The sequence below is a fragment of the Micropterus dolomieu genome, linkage group LG12 (genome assembly GCF_021292245.1).
Source record: "Micropterus dolomieu isolate WLL.071019.BEF.003 ecotype Adirondacks linkage group LG12, ASM2129224v1, whole genome shotgun sequence".
Classification (NCBI taxonomy): Eukaryota; Metazoa; Chordata; class Actinopteri; order Centrarchiformes; family Centrarchidae; genus Micropterus; species Micropterus dolomieu.
Window position 1 is genome coordinate 14,352,772 of NC_060161.1, and position 15,309 is coordinate 14,368,080.

General features: G+C 40.5%; 1 protein-coding gene across 2 annotated transcripts in view; it reads left to right on the plus strand.

Annotated features, from left to right (window-relative positions):
• Nucleotides 1-15,309, plus strand: part of LOC123980006 (meiosis 1 associated protein) — a 73,442-nt gene that overhangs the window by 35,051 nt on the left and 23,082 nt on the right. For both annotated transcript variants that reach the window (XM_046064119.1, XM_046064120.1), the window contains exons 5-9: nt 8,679-8,834; nt 9,357-9,516; nt 12,810-12,951; nt 14,800-14,863; nt 14,990-15,132. In XM_046064119.1, the coding sequence (XP_045920075.1) occupies nt 8,679-8,834; nt 9,357-9,516; nt 12,810-12,951; nt 14,800-14,863; nt 14,990-15,132 (665 nt within the window). The remainder of the gene's footprint in view (nt 1-8,678; nt 8,835-9,356; nt 9,517-12,809; nt 12,952-14,799; nt 14,864-14,989; nt 15,133-15,309) is intronic.

Consider the following 15,309-nt stretch of genomic DNA (forward strand, 5'->3'; position numbering starts at 1 on the left):
TGTGTAATTGGTTCTGTGTAAAAACAACTTTCCACCAGCCTTTCCTCAGCTACTATTACAACCTACAGGCATTCACCCCAGGGTCACTCTCTCCCTCTCAGTCTCTTTCTCTCTGTTTCTTTCATTCAGTTAATTTTCCATCACACTCAGCTAGTTCACTTTAGTGTGTGGTGGGTGAAAGTGCACAGAGGTGCTCTCGGGAGGAAACTCCACCCAGACCTGCTGACACACTGGCACACATGCAGTTGCAGCTACTGCAAAATGTTGGCACAAACGGAAGCACACATCACACACACACACTCATAAAGTCCACAGCAAGAATGTGGCAGGAATGAGGACAGAATCTGCATTTTCTGTTGGAGCCATTGTGGTATTTATTTACATATCTATAAATATGGTTTAGCATGATTGATAATGAAGAAACACGGGTCAATTACAGGAGTGCATTTTATTTTGCCACACACACATACGATGCCAAGGTCAGGCTGTTAACACCTCTGTGTGATGTTAGCAGAGCAGCAGGTGGTCGTACAGATGGAGACTGGTATCACTCTTCACACCAGGATGTGGAACCCATTAATCCCACACTGAGAGGTGGCTGGTTCCACTGCATCATGCGCACACAATTTTCTTTGTCTAAGCCCTCCTGAAATCTTGTTTATCTGTCTCTTTATCTCTATATAAATCTTTTTTTGCTTAACTGTTTAACCATTTTCAGCCCAATTTCTCAAAGGATAATGGGAAACTAAACAACCATAGATCTACAGTTTAGCCTGACAGAAACAAAAAAATGTGGGCAGAACAAATATTTTGATGTAAGTTGATACATTAAAGGTTGCAGTCCTGTGGATACATATTTTGCAGCCAAGAGAGGTGTTTTTCTTTCTTTCGTTCTGTTTCTGTGGTGTGTTCAGAACCATAGATGCTTGGGTTGAAGAAGGAGCAAGAGAGTGTGGAGAGAAGAAGTATAGAGAACACTAAGGAAAGGGCTCCTCGGAGGGGTTCACAGCTATTAAACAAGTGTTGTTACACTTTCTTTTGTCCATTCTCTGACTACCCGCATGTGTCTGCTACTATTTTGCTCTGTGAGTCATATTACTCTTCTGTCTTCATCACCTCTCTCCAGTTAGAAAAGATTGGAGGTTTAGATTGTATCAAGACCCTTTCAGGAATACACTCCTTTACGTTAATCTGATGGCAGTTTACTGTAATATGTCGGTCTCATGTCTTAATCAGCATCACACTCAATTTTACATAAAAGTCAGGACAGCAATCTTACTAGGTCGGACCTAGCAACATTTCTGCAACACAAGTCGGAACTGAATGCTGGATTAAGGTAGCACAGGGTTAAACATGCATCAGAGAGAGAAATGTGCGTCTCGTACTTGTCTTCTAAGATCACATGATAAGATAACAGGCAGCAGAATTCGCTCTCTAATATCATTAAATCGTGAAACTAAAGCATAAAAGGCAAAATATGTTCTATCCCTGCTCCCCCTCGTGCACCACATGCAATATCGTGCTGAATGAAGTCGTAAGGAGCATCCACATTTATGTCACCTGTGTGTGAATGACAAAAGGTTGTCACTTCATTAATAGGTAGATTAGGCCAGAAACATTACGTATTCTGTGTCAGAAAATTACTTTACTAGAAACGATTCAAAAGAATTGTGAGATTATTGTGGTGAAAAATTGAAGGCAAAGTCATGGCTGTCCTGTAAGAACTGGGTTAGCAAGGTCACATCGACGAGTACTCAAACCATTAAGCATCTAAACTGCTGAAGTAGCACTGAGCAGGATTATCAATCCTAACCGCCTCCATAGCTTTTGTAGCTGACCCTGTCAAGGATGGTAAACATTTAATATATAAGCATTATTATGTAATATACTATCTTTAAAGTATATTAAAATATATGTTTGTCTTAGCCCTACTACCCTCAAAGATATAAGACAAAGAATCTACAGCTGTACTTCGAGCTAAATGCTAACATCAGCATGCTAACATGGTCTCAATGACAATGCTAGCAAGCTGATGTTTAGCATGTATAGTTTTTACTATGTTCACCATCTTGGTTCAGCTCGTTAGCATGGTAACATTTGCTAATCGGTGCAAATAACACAGCACAACACAAATAGTACAGCTGAGGCTGATGGGAATGACATTTGTTATAACGCTTAACAGACTTGGACAAGTTAAAATTTTGACCAGTTATTGCAATTCCTCCTGACGGGACCATGGATGTCTGCACCAAATATTATGGCATCCTACAGTTGTTGAGATGTTTCAGTCTAGACCAAAGTGGGCCCCCGACCAACCAAATGACCAGCTGATATTGCCCAAGAACCACTCCTCTCTCTTTCATGGTCATTCAACCCATCGCCCCCTCTTCACTCTCTTTTTTTTTAAGTCTGCTCTGTCACCATCATCTTGCCTGCTTGTTATCTTTTTTTTGTCTGAGTTCACACTTGCACATGACACTAAACATCTCTTATAAACTTTTCAGTGTGTGGGAGTCACTATTCAGTACAACTGTGATAAACTGTTGTCATTATCTTCAGGAATGTGTGCTTCCTAAAAAAGTAGGCTACTGTGAATCATCCTGGCTTCCTTGCCTTCTCTGTAACCCTCACATCTGTTATAGGCCTCTGTGAACACTGTCTGCAGAGCTCCTCTCATCCTCTGTCCTTTCTGTCTTTTTTAAGTGCTTCAAAAGTCATCCAGCTGTCTCAGTGTCCTCTTCCATCTAACCCTCTGCTATTTCCAGATTCTGCTTTAAACCAGGCAGTTGATGTCTTGCCATCACTTTACCGCTCTTCTGCTCATCATGCAAACTGTAACGTGATTTCTTTGCTCTTCTTCCCCAACAACCAAGGTTTATATCATTTGTTTAATTAGTTTTGGTGACAGGAAATGTCTTATGAGGAGCAGGAAAATGGAGTGATGAATTTATCTGTTATCTAAACATATTTTCATTTAGCATCCACTTGTATTTTACATGTGTATAGAGTCAAAACACCAAGGATGTGGAAACGTACCTAATGAGCCGTCATAAACACTTTTCACCTTCTCTCAAGTATTTGTCACCATATCTTTTCGTTTTTCCCCCTCGTATCTTGTTCCTCTTCCTCTATGATGACAGCCAGATAACTTCTGGTGCTGCCCCCATGTCCTCTTGTCCTTTTCAAGTGTCTGTCTGCTTTAATTGTCTCCATGACCGCATGGCTTTATCAGAAGTGACTGCAAGGCAATTAGGTCACGCAGCCGCTGGTGTGTGGAGTGCTTGTGTTTCAGACCAGATGATCAATGTCCTATTTGTCACAGTCTCAAACTACATCAATGAGCTATTCATCATTAATGCTCACACAGACGGACAAGGACAGCGTGCCCTCAGTGTCGCTCTGTAAGTGAAATGTTGATGTCGGAGGGGAATTCCACAGACGGACATTCATCAACGCTTCCTTCATGTTTATGTACACTTTGTGAAGTTTGTGTCAGGGAATGCATTAGGTTATTGCCTCACCCCCTATAAAACTGACATGTTGGTTCCAAGTAAGGATTTATTTGGGGGATAATTCTGTTTTATTTCAACTGGGGTGTTATTTTTGTATCAAAGGTTAATTTCTGAATATGGGAACATGGGTTAACATAAGTCAAAGTTAAGTTTAGTGATATGACAATAGTTAAAAGCGATAACTATCGTAACTGACTTGCTGATGGCCAAACCTACAAAAATAAGTTGTAATAAACTTGAATTATCCTTTAATGACCTCTGTAATGGTGTGCTCCCACAGAAAGTGAAGTGAATTTTCGCCTCGCGTCACTTGTGCGAGTTTGACAGCTGAATCATTGGTGTTTACTCGTATTATGTGCGCGTGTAACGCAAGTAAACACAATCTGGTTTACTACAGCGATATGAAACATAAATAAACATGTTTTTTGTCATCCGACATGAATTGACGCTATTCACGTTGCATGGACTTTGTATGTAATCACGCCACGCCAAAAAAATTTGCTTCGCTTTCTGTGTGAACACACAGTAAGTATCCACTGAACTGAAGTGAGAAAGAAGCTAATTTCCTTCCAGCTCCAACTCCTCTGCTCCAGTTGTTTTGAATCTGTTTTCTGATCTCAGTGGAGGGGCAACAGAAATGATACGTTATCAATAAAATGCTATAATTTACATGGAAAAATTAATATTCTTGCAAGTAGGTAAAAGATCAAGTAATAGGTTAATAACGAACAAATAAAACTGAGCAAAGAATTCCAAAGTATTGATGTTTTACTGTGGCTAACTTCAAAGTAGTTTTCCATTACCACCATTACTCATCTCAGTGTCCATTATCTGTATCAGGTCAAGCTGATCTTTATCTAAATGAATGTGTGAAAACATGTTGTACAGCAGTGCTCTGCTTCCTCTCCTGGTACTGCATTAACTCACTGCGTCACTAATTTCCCCGCACAAGCTTATGTTACATTAGTCTATGGTCATAAGGATTCTGCACATTTCCTAATGTACAGAGTAAAAGCAACCATTACTGGGCGTGGGCCAGAGGGGGGGAAGGTCAGGAGAAGAAGAACCACAGGGATGGTCAATAAGCAGAAGAGGCTGACATGGAGAAAAACATAAATTACAGGAAGCAAGGGATGTAGTTTTTTTCTTTTTTCAAAAATCTAGTTTGAACAAATGACAACTAGCATGTGTGTTGATCAAATTAATTTAACATGATTTTGGAATCAGAAAGATCATCACAGATTGAATATTTATGTATTTTCCCCACAGTCGAATTTCATGTTAAAACTGGCTCTACCCCAAAATAACCCACAGTCATTCATTTAACAAAAAACAAAACCTGATGTCTCCAGGGAAATTACAGCAAAATTGAAGTCATTACATTTTCATCTAATCAATTTGTGTGTTATGGTTATTTGTGGAGGTGAACCACTCACAGCTTTGCCCTTTTCAACGTCTATTCAAACAAGCAACAATGCCAGAGATTCAGCAGCCACACAGCTCCACTAAGGTGCCAACTAAAGCAAAAATATTAAAATGATTGTTGGTGTCTTAGGTGTGTGCATCAGCATCATTCAGCATCTGGAATCACAGATGACTCATCTGGGCAGGAAAAGCTCTCAGATCATTAGGCCGGTGGAGACAGAGGAGAGATGCTAATGTAAGAGCACGCAGGCAAGGCATTAGGAGCCATCCTTTGAAGGATGTGTATTTCTAGAGATGTGATGAGTCAGCAACAGGAGTTCCTGCAGTTAACTGTTGCAACAGTTGCAGTGTAGAGGCTGCGAGGCAGCATGGTCGCCTTGTGTTTATAGAGGATGTAACTGAAAAGACACAAGTTCTCCCCAGCACCTCGAGCCGCTAAGGCATGCTACTGTACTTGCATACTCAGATGCAAATATATGTTATGTTAATAAATATAAAGCACAAATCAATTGAATTAAAGAGCAGAACAAGCTGTGACATAACCGTGACATATCTTCACCTTAAAACGTTACAGTAATATGTAATAAATATATTTATGCATCCCGCAGACATGGAGCATGTTGTGAGTCATGTTTTTGGCCACCTGATGAACGTAGGTCCAATAGTCACTCTCCTTCCGCTTGTGTTTTGGTCCCCACCTACTCCTGAGAAAGCTAAGATAGCTGGCTAAAATGCTTCACTTTGTCTGTCTGCTGTGTGGTGCTGGGCAGGTAGTGTACAGTTGGTTTACGCTGAATCCAGCTGCCTGCTGCATCTGGAAATAATACTAATGAGAGTGCTGACAGTGAACTAAAACAATGAGCAGAAAGATACAAACGCTTTCAGTGAACTGTTGATAATTATCCACACTATAAGCAAAACCTTTCGCACTACACAAAGACACTGGACTAATTGTTAATATAAAAATACTGCTCAGTGCAGCATTAAATGTCACACGATGAAAACATGTACAGGTCATGGAAGACTCGTTTTCAGGCCTAAAACTCTGAAGTGAGTTTTGTTGCTCCACAGATTCAAATTTAAAGTGAATATAAAGGAAATGCAGATTTAACTGCTCTTATATAATGAGAGAGAATAAGAATAATAAGAATGCACACACAATACACACAAACACACACTTAATGAGATTCGACTGCCACTCTGCATCCTCAGCATGCATGTCACACTTCATCTTCTCACATATGCACACACACACTCACACACACACACACACTGGACATGCTGATGAGAAGCAGGAGCACAATTAGACTTGTAGGTCAGAGGGATGGGTCACTTGATCTGGCTCATAATTTAACAGTTTCTTAATCTCGTATTACTAACAGAGCAGAAAGAGAGGGTGTAGACCAAGAGAACAGGGGAAGAGAAAATGCATGGAGAAATGGCGTTGGGAGAGACGAATGATAACGCCTAATTGATTTATGTAATCATCCATACCTTCGGTAAACACACTTAATGAACTCAGCAAAGATTCAGAGGGAGAGACATCTGGAGGAGGATTTAGCCGTGTAAACACATTCTTCGTGAAGTCAGATAAGCCTGCTGGAGAGACACAGACTGCGTGGCATCCCTTCAGCTCCTTGCTGTCTCGCTGAACGCACACGTCGAGGTTAACTACTCTCACCTGCTGCATCTTCCTCACTCAGTAATGTATTGCTTTGTGGAAACCGCACACACACACACAAAATGGACTGTCTTGAGTTATTTATACTGCTGTGAGAAGCAGTTCACCTCATTTCCTCTCTTTCTCTCATCCTCGTCGTCTCTCACACACAAACAAACACACTCCACGGTCTAATTTCAAGCATTTCTGACAGCGTGGTCCATCTTCCCTCACCCATCCATCTTTTCCATATCTCATCTTCGCCTGGTTTTCCTCACTCTCCCTCCTGCTCTTGCCCTCTGTGTACTGTAATGTAATGTGCTTTCTTCCCTTCTCTTCATATCTACACCAACTTGCATATTTCTTTCTCTTGGCTATCCCTCTCGCTATCTCACTTACTCTGTCCTCTTCTCTCCATTCCTTTTCCCCAGACAGACATTATGTGAGGGAATGGCGATTGATTTTCTAAAAACCCGTTTTCCTCCATCTCAGGGTTTTTTCTGTATTTCCATTAAGGCAAGAACACACCCCTTCTTTTTCTTTCCTGTCCTCCCCCTTTGACATTTGTGCGTGTCGTTGTAAGGTTGCTTTTCCATAGATTTCTCTCTCTCTCTATAACTATTTTGGGCTAATGTGAACGATCCTGGCTTCTTTCCTTCACTTGTTTTCTCTGCAGCCACTCTATCTTTGCACATTAAGGTCGCAATGCCAATATACAGTAGGGGTGAAGGTCTTATTAAACTGCTGATCTGAAATATCAGCGAATTACCACCAGCTCTTTAATCCATATTAAGAGCAATGTGACATTTGTGTCAGAACATGTCTTTACAGTGTGCTTTTTGACACATGAGAGGAGAAGTTGTAAAGCAAAAGTGTTAGTACATGCTTTGTCACCCTCTTAAATGTCTCTCTCTCTCTCTCTCTCTTTATTCAGCCTTCTTGCCTTCACTCAGCACGGATCTGACTGCAAACGTTCATCAGCAAAAATGTAGCAAACACAATTCTTTCCCCTCAGATGAAGTACTTATTTCTGGATGAAGCACTTTTGGAAACTTTAGCCCAGAACCAAAAATAGCTTCCATACTGTATCTGCCGCTTGACAGATGAAAGAAGCAGTGACATATTTTATTCCAGGAATTTAAAGTTTCTCATTTTCTCCCTAAAAGTTCCCGGCAGGGAGAGTTTAAATACTTTGTCTATTCTTCATCCATCTTCTCTGCTCTTTCCTGGTCTTATCCCCCATGTCTGTCAACCTCTCCTGCGTCTGTCCCCTCCCTCGCTGCTACAGTGCCTCCTGATCCTCTTCTCTCCCTTCAGTCCCATTAGTTATCTCCTGATGCTTCATTAACTATTAAACACTAGATAGAGGGAAGAGGAGAAGAGGGGCTTGTTGTGAGGTTTGTGTCTAGTTTGCAGTAATAAATGGACATTGGGGCATGACAGCAGCACAGAGAACAGGATAGGAGGGTGGGGCAGATCCACGGGGTCTCTTTCTCTTTTCTGTAATGATAAGTGCAAGTCAGGCGGTGCAGCTGCTTTCTGTCCTCTGGGGTGAGCTGTCATTGTTAGTACCAGAATATGAGAGAAGAGAGAGAGATTTGCAGTAACAGCAATGAAATAGCAACAGATTTTAGACCACTAAACAGGCTGCTTTTTCTCTACATGTACTGTCTCCAAACTGCAGCCCTACTTCTTCCCTTCAGGAAATCAGGGACACGCCTTCTCATCCAGTCAAGAAGGTTTTTGGTTAATCCAGAGACACTGAAGCCTTTAGATGACGAGTTTAAAGAGTCTACAGCGTCTATCGAGTAGATGAGGATGTACTGCAAATATAATTTCCTGCATTTTGCCTCCATCTAGTGGTCATCGACAAAAATGGTTGATTTTCCCCAAAGAATATACTTATCAACTGAATGGCAACATTTATTGTTAAAACAACAAGGTCGTTATATTGAAGAAGGTCAAAATAAATGCAAAAGTAAAAAAAATAGTCAAATATAACAAATCTCAAAGTAAAGACAAATTATATAGACTATAGGATAATAATAATAATACTGATGCCTCTGTGTGCCCGTTGACAGACTGTCTGATGTTGGGAACGGACGTCGACCTGCAGCAGGTGGAAAACAGTGTGTTCGCTATGGAGATGGTATTGAAGGCGTGGCTTCAAGAGCAGGGAGGCGACAGAGAGCACCTCCACCTCCTGTTGCCCAACCCCCTGGACAATCCCATCCCAGGTACAGACAGATACTGCACACATTTCAAATGATTGTGGGACTGTTGAGCGTAATACTATGAGAACATGCAGTTTACTTCGACACAGTTTCAATACAAATACATAGGCAGCCAGTGGTTTTATCACACATTACAAATAATAACAAACTGCTACTAAATACAGGAAAAACATACTAATCATGTACGTGTGTAGACCTTATGTTATGATTCTGACCTCATTTACACCTGTTATTGATATGCAGTGTGGATCTGGATATCATCTCTTGTTAAATGCATGTTAATGTCAGGTGGATGTGCATCCAGAACGCATTACTATCTGTACTCACCTTGTTTGTTGACAAATCTGCCAACTCCACCATCTGCATATTGAAATCAAATCATACACAAGAATATAATCACATAATCAAGACACCCTTACCTTATTAGTACCAGGTGTAAATGCCAAGATATAAATACAGGTGGCATGTTATAGTAATCTCCGATGTCTTTACACACTTTGATATGACTTTTGTCACCTGCGTAAGTGTGTGTGAAGTGTGACATGCAGGAGCGTCTGATAAGCCCCGCCCTCATCCCCCCGAACCCCAACCTGGGAGTGAAAACCGAGAGCGTTCGGGACTTTCTGCCTGCTTCTAAGGGACAAGCCAATCAGAGCCAACCGCCACAGAGACTGAAAGCAATCAAGTGAGATACAGGGAGGGGGGGGGGCTTCTATTGCTTTTAACTCGGATATATCCACATGCTTTTTGAGCTTCAGTTAAAAGGAATAACAAAATAACAATGCTGAAATTTACGTTTTTCTCACAACTACACAACCTGTTGAAAGTGATTGAAAGCGCGGGCTGTTAAGAGGCCAGGAAATGTACATGAATGGCTTGAAATGAATGCTGATAATTTCCCCCACCTTTTGCATGTGTTTGAACAACCGTAGTCTAACCATACCGATGATCAATTGCATTATTGTTGCTTTGGAAAATGGATTTTACTGTAATAGTGATGTGGTTGTCAAAAATAACACCAAATGAGGTATAGGAGCAGCAAACAAACTCTGTGATAGACGACAAGTTTCAAGGGAGTGTCTCGATGTGATGTCTGCCTTCACCATGTTTCCAGTCACATGCATGCTTCCTTGTCTTTTAGATTGTTGGTGTGTGTGTGTGTGTGTGTGTGTGTGTGTTGTTACGTCAGCCATGTGTAATGTGTGTATTCAGTAAAACCCCAGCTGTCTATGAATGGCTCCATTCTGGTAGCACGGAGTAGTGGAATATTTCTTAGATGAAACTCTCTCTCCCATCACATCAGAGTCTCCTTTGTTCTGCTGGAGTCATCTGCTCTGAGGCTGGAAAAGAGCTGGGCAGAACAACTGATCCATGCCTGAAAGCTCCAGTCGAGAATTTTTCAAGACAAGCAGTGCCTCATTACACCTGCTACAAGAAGGAGTAATTATGAAAGCTGTAAGCAGCGTTGAATAAGCGACTCTGAATCTGCATTAGTAAGCTGCATATTGGACAATGTATAGTTATAATTGTTTGCCTTTTGTTTAGACATTTTTTCTAAAAGACATTAAATTTAGAGAGAGGAGAGAGAGATTATTGATTAATTAATTAATTATCAATTAACCATTGATTCTTAACATTATAAAAGGTTACACGTTGAGATTTCAGGCACTACAAACTGAAGAACTTTAGCTTCGCCAGCTAGCATGATCCATACTACTATCCTGTGTACCACCGGTATCATGTCAAATGTGGTGTGATTTGTTTATTCTAGCCTGTAGTGATTAAAGGCAGGGCAGCCAGCTAACGTTCACAAGGAGCCACCGCTGTTTGCTTTGCAATGTTCAATTTAGATTTATTGTCATTTTACCAAAACTCAGGGATGCAGCTTCTCCACCGTCTCAGTTGCTGTAACTTACGTGACCCTCATAATAGTGTATAATAGTGTTGGTATTGTGGAAAACAATGGGAAACAATGGTGGGAGTTTACCTGAGATTCCAGCATGTTGTGTGAAGTTGTCTGCCGTTGAGTCTGTCTATAGCCGCTTTCAATATTGTGCCAGCTTGCCGCGCTCTATGAAAAATAACGGAGTTACGGAGCCGGAAAAAAAGCCACAGTCAGCATGCTGATGTTTCCATGTTTATTGTGGGATCTCTGTATCAAAACGGTTGTGTTTCAGATTTTGCTCACTCATGAGTTCGAACCGAGCAAAACTACATATTGCCCCTTTAACAAAACATTCTGGGACACTGGATGAATGAAACCAAAACTCAAAACAAACAACTATCTCGCCATGAATATAACTGGCAGACTAACAGAGTCTGTCTTCACTGTCAGAGATACAAAGCAGAGACGTATGAATGAAAATTCATTGTAATTAATTAACTAATCGTAGTTATCACCGCAAAGGCTCCTGTATATAAAGTGTGGACCACACCATGAAAATGTCATGTAAATCAAACGATGATTGTCACACAAAGCTTACTTCCTGCTGTCTGTAGGCGCCGCAATTCCTGTAACACCTGATTGGCATATAGTCTATAGATATCCTCAGACCAGGACTCTTGTCAAATATGTGGCTTTTGGAACTGATTTCACAATTTAGAGTCGCGTTACCAGTTACTAATAAACCAGTTAGCACTTCCACTAATTTTAGAACATTGAAATTCACCACATCGCCACATCAATGGCCATTTAAAAAAGCCCAAAAGAGCCTCATAATTTATCATCGCAAACGTCTTAAGATTGCAGAGTTCTCTAGGTCTGTATTTTCGAAACATTTCATTTTCAATACAAAATGGCTGACATCCAGTTGGGTTCAGGGTTTGGCTCCAGCAGGCTTTTTTATTGTTTGGAGGTGACACAACTGCCTCCCAAATTCTAGGTGAAACGTTGTGTTATGCAGGAAACCCAAAATGGCTGGCTTCCTGCAAAATATCTTAAAAGAAGCTGAAATGTGTTCTTTATGATGAGAGCAAGAATCCCCCCCAAATCCCATGAAGCTCAAAGCAACTTTGCAGTGGGTTTTTTGGAGCCCCCAGGACACGCCTGAGCCCAATCACTGCAAATTTCTGTGAGTTTTTAGGCACCCTAAGCCACTCAAAAACATGTTACATTTACAAGCAGAAAAACCATTACAATCGTATTACCAATAACAAAAGGTTTCTAACACTTCTGTGCTAGGGCTCTAATAATTTCTCTTTTTTTTTTTTTTACATTTTAAAAAGTTATGTAATATCAATCTAACTATGATTATTTAGACTTAACTATGATTAACTAGATAATGATTGGCAGACTTTCAAGGTGTGTAAATTACAGTATATAGTGTCCTTAGCTTTTATTATATTTCCTTACAGGATCCGCAAAATGAATCCAAAGTTATTCTGAGGGTAAACTCATTTTAAATGGCTCATGTAGCATTCTTGTGTAGCTGAACCAAATGCATTAAGTCAAACAAATTCCAGTAAGGTTTGTTTGATGACTCACACCACAAAGAGCAGCAAACCGGAGTGATAATAGAAAGCAGACATTCAGACCGATCCTAGGCAAACAGTTTCTTCTTCTTCCCTGATTTGCATTAGTAAAATATTTTCAGGAGCTGCAGGATGTAATTTGTGTGTGTGTGTGTGTGTGTGTGTGTGTGTGTGTGTGTGATTTGCATACTGATGAGTCATGATTAATAGCAGTGACATATAAATGGAGGTGGGGGACGGTCACAGGGATGATGTCATTCTCCGTCTCCATGCTCTTGATGATTTGTTATGTGTTTGCATGCAGCCTGTGTTCTACTGGAAACTATTTCATGAGCTTAGAGAAGATAGACGACGTCTTCTTTGTCATGAAATGTTTTTCTCTACAGTTTCAGTGGTCTCACACAGAACGCTTTGCTTTGATTGGAGACGGTTATTGTGGAGCGAAAAGAGAGTGTGTCCTTCATTTTGGGTCTGCGTGCTAACCAAGGTTTTGTGTGTGTGCTGCAGGACTCTTCGTGCAGACGGAGTGTGTGAGAGTGTGTTGTACGGCCTGCCGCTGGTGATCCGCCCCACAACCTGCTGGCAGCTGGACTGGGATGAAATGGAGTCCAACCACAATATGTTCCACGCTCTCTGCCACACACTCAGGGTGCATGACTGTGAATTGTTTTAGAGAGCCAGGTTTCAGGTGTTATGAAGAGCAGCATTGTTTATCGAGACTGGTAACAGCATACAGCATGCGAACACAGTGTAGCACCAACAGCAAATCTCCAGGATACTTGTATGTATTTATCCTTTCTAGACCTACAGACAGGGTTGGGAGGGTTACTTTAAAAATGTAATCCAGTACAATTACTAATTACTTGTTTAAAAATGTAATCAGTGACATAATCCAAGTGCCAAAAAATAAAAGTAATGTAATCTGATTACTTTTAGTTACTTTTGGATTACTTCAATGCCAAATAGACAAATGAAGACAAGAGAAGTATCAATGTTGTGTTGTCTTCTCAGTGTATTTTTAGAGAAACATAGAATAACAAAATTTCATATTCCCAATATCCAAAAGTTTTCATATGATGAGCTTTGCACTGTCACCACTATGGCAGTATCTCGCCCATCAATGACAAAAACATTGTTTTGTAGGTATTGTTGATGATATTTAAGTTTGACATTTGGGAAACCATTTTACAATTTTCTTTACTCATTCTGCACAGCACGAACAGCACCGAACACAGCCTCAACGACCAACAGGGAATCCAGTAACTTACTGAGATGATTTACACAGAGCTTCGGTGTTAGCTTTGCTTTTTGCTAAACTGCTAACTGTTGCCTATCTGCCTGTATCTGTGGCCGGTTACTTCGGTAGGTTAGCAGTGCTGCTAGCGGTCCTATAAACTTCATCAGCCCCAGGTTGCCAAGAGCCAAATGTTACAAGAAAACCATATTCGTACTGTATCCCCAATGTCTGCGACAATAACACTGCATTCTCTGTTTCATGGAAACTTTCTGCTTAAAGTAATCCCTCTGAGTAATCCCAGATTTTACAAAATGTACCTGTAATCTGATTACGTCTATTTTTTCTGTACTGTAACGGAATCCAGTTAAATTTCTTTGTATCCTGATTACGTAACGCCGTTACATGTAATCCGTTACTCCCCAGCCCTATTTACAGACGTTCACTAAGTCTCCAAATAAGTTTACTTCTCTATACGTGTGTGAAGATTCTATTAAATATAGGTCAAAAGAAGACACTATGCTTAGCTGAAGTTAACCTAAGTCACATTGTGTGTCATTCGAGCCACATGCAACACTTTCTACATAGAGCCAGACAGTCTGTCTGTAATGAAAAATAAAGGTAGTCCTGACCTGGGGTTACCTAGGAGTTGAATCACAGAGTACATTCTTATCAAGACAGCTGCATCATTAGATCGACCAAGCATAGAAACAGAGTCTGACCTTTTGGAGAGTCACTTTTGGCTTACTCAGCTCAGCAATTGAGTACCCCTAAAATACCTTCACATGAATGCGTTTATTCATCCTTTGACAATTTTCTTTACAATTTAGACGTTTTAGATTTTATCAACAGAAATGGGCAAAATATAACATTTATAAACAAGCATCAGCTTCTGTAAAAAAAGAAAAAGAAAACAGTAGAAATCCTTGTTTTATTGTGGATCACATTATAACTTTATGCAGTTTATCTGTATATATGTCTGAGCTTTGCAAACCAAGTTCCTTTTTAACTTTTAAAAAACAGCTACTAGGATAGTAATACTTAAGAGAACAACAAAACACTAGAATTATAACAATTTACTAAATAAAAATCAATATAGATTTTACATCACTTTCCTCTTCTTCCTTGTGCTTAGCTGGATCACTGACCCTCTGATTGGCTCTTGAGTTTACTTTTTGCACCTTGTAAATTTCTCTGTCTTCCTCTATGCAATACAAATGAATGAAATTGTTTGATGTTGGATTTGTTTTTTTCTGATTTCAGAGTCGTGACTTGTTCCTGCTGCTGCAGGTGGAGCCGGCACAGAGGTCCACAGCTGGAGGCTCAGGTCCATATAAGTGTGTGTGTTTGTGTGTGTGAGAGAGAGCAAGATAGAGAGTAATGTTGCGAATGTATCAGTCCTTGTGAGTGCACTTTAATGCCCTCCATATGTGTGTTTTTGTGTACAACACAGGTGTGTATTCTCACTATATCCTCCAGCCATCCCCGTCTCTGTCCCTCCTCCTGAAGCCGGTGGTCTCCAGAGAGCTGCTGCTGCCCTGCTCACTGCCCATCTCAACTCAGGAACCTGCACTCCATGCTATGCAGGTTATACAGGTTAGGTGACCTTTGTTCATTGTAAACTTGCCACAGAAGTATCAGACAGAGAGCAGAAATAGATAGCTTACCAATGCATATCCAGGAACTGAATTCAGGGCTGATGAAAAACAATTTCACATCTTCAAAACAATTCTTTATTTGACTGTTGAGTTTATCAGTGAAGTAATTCTCTCT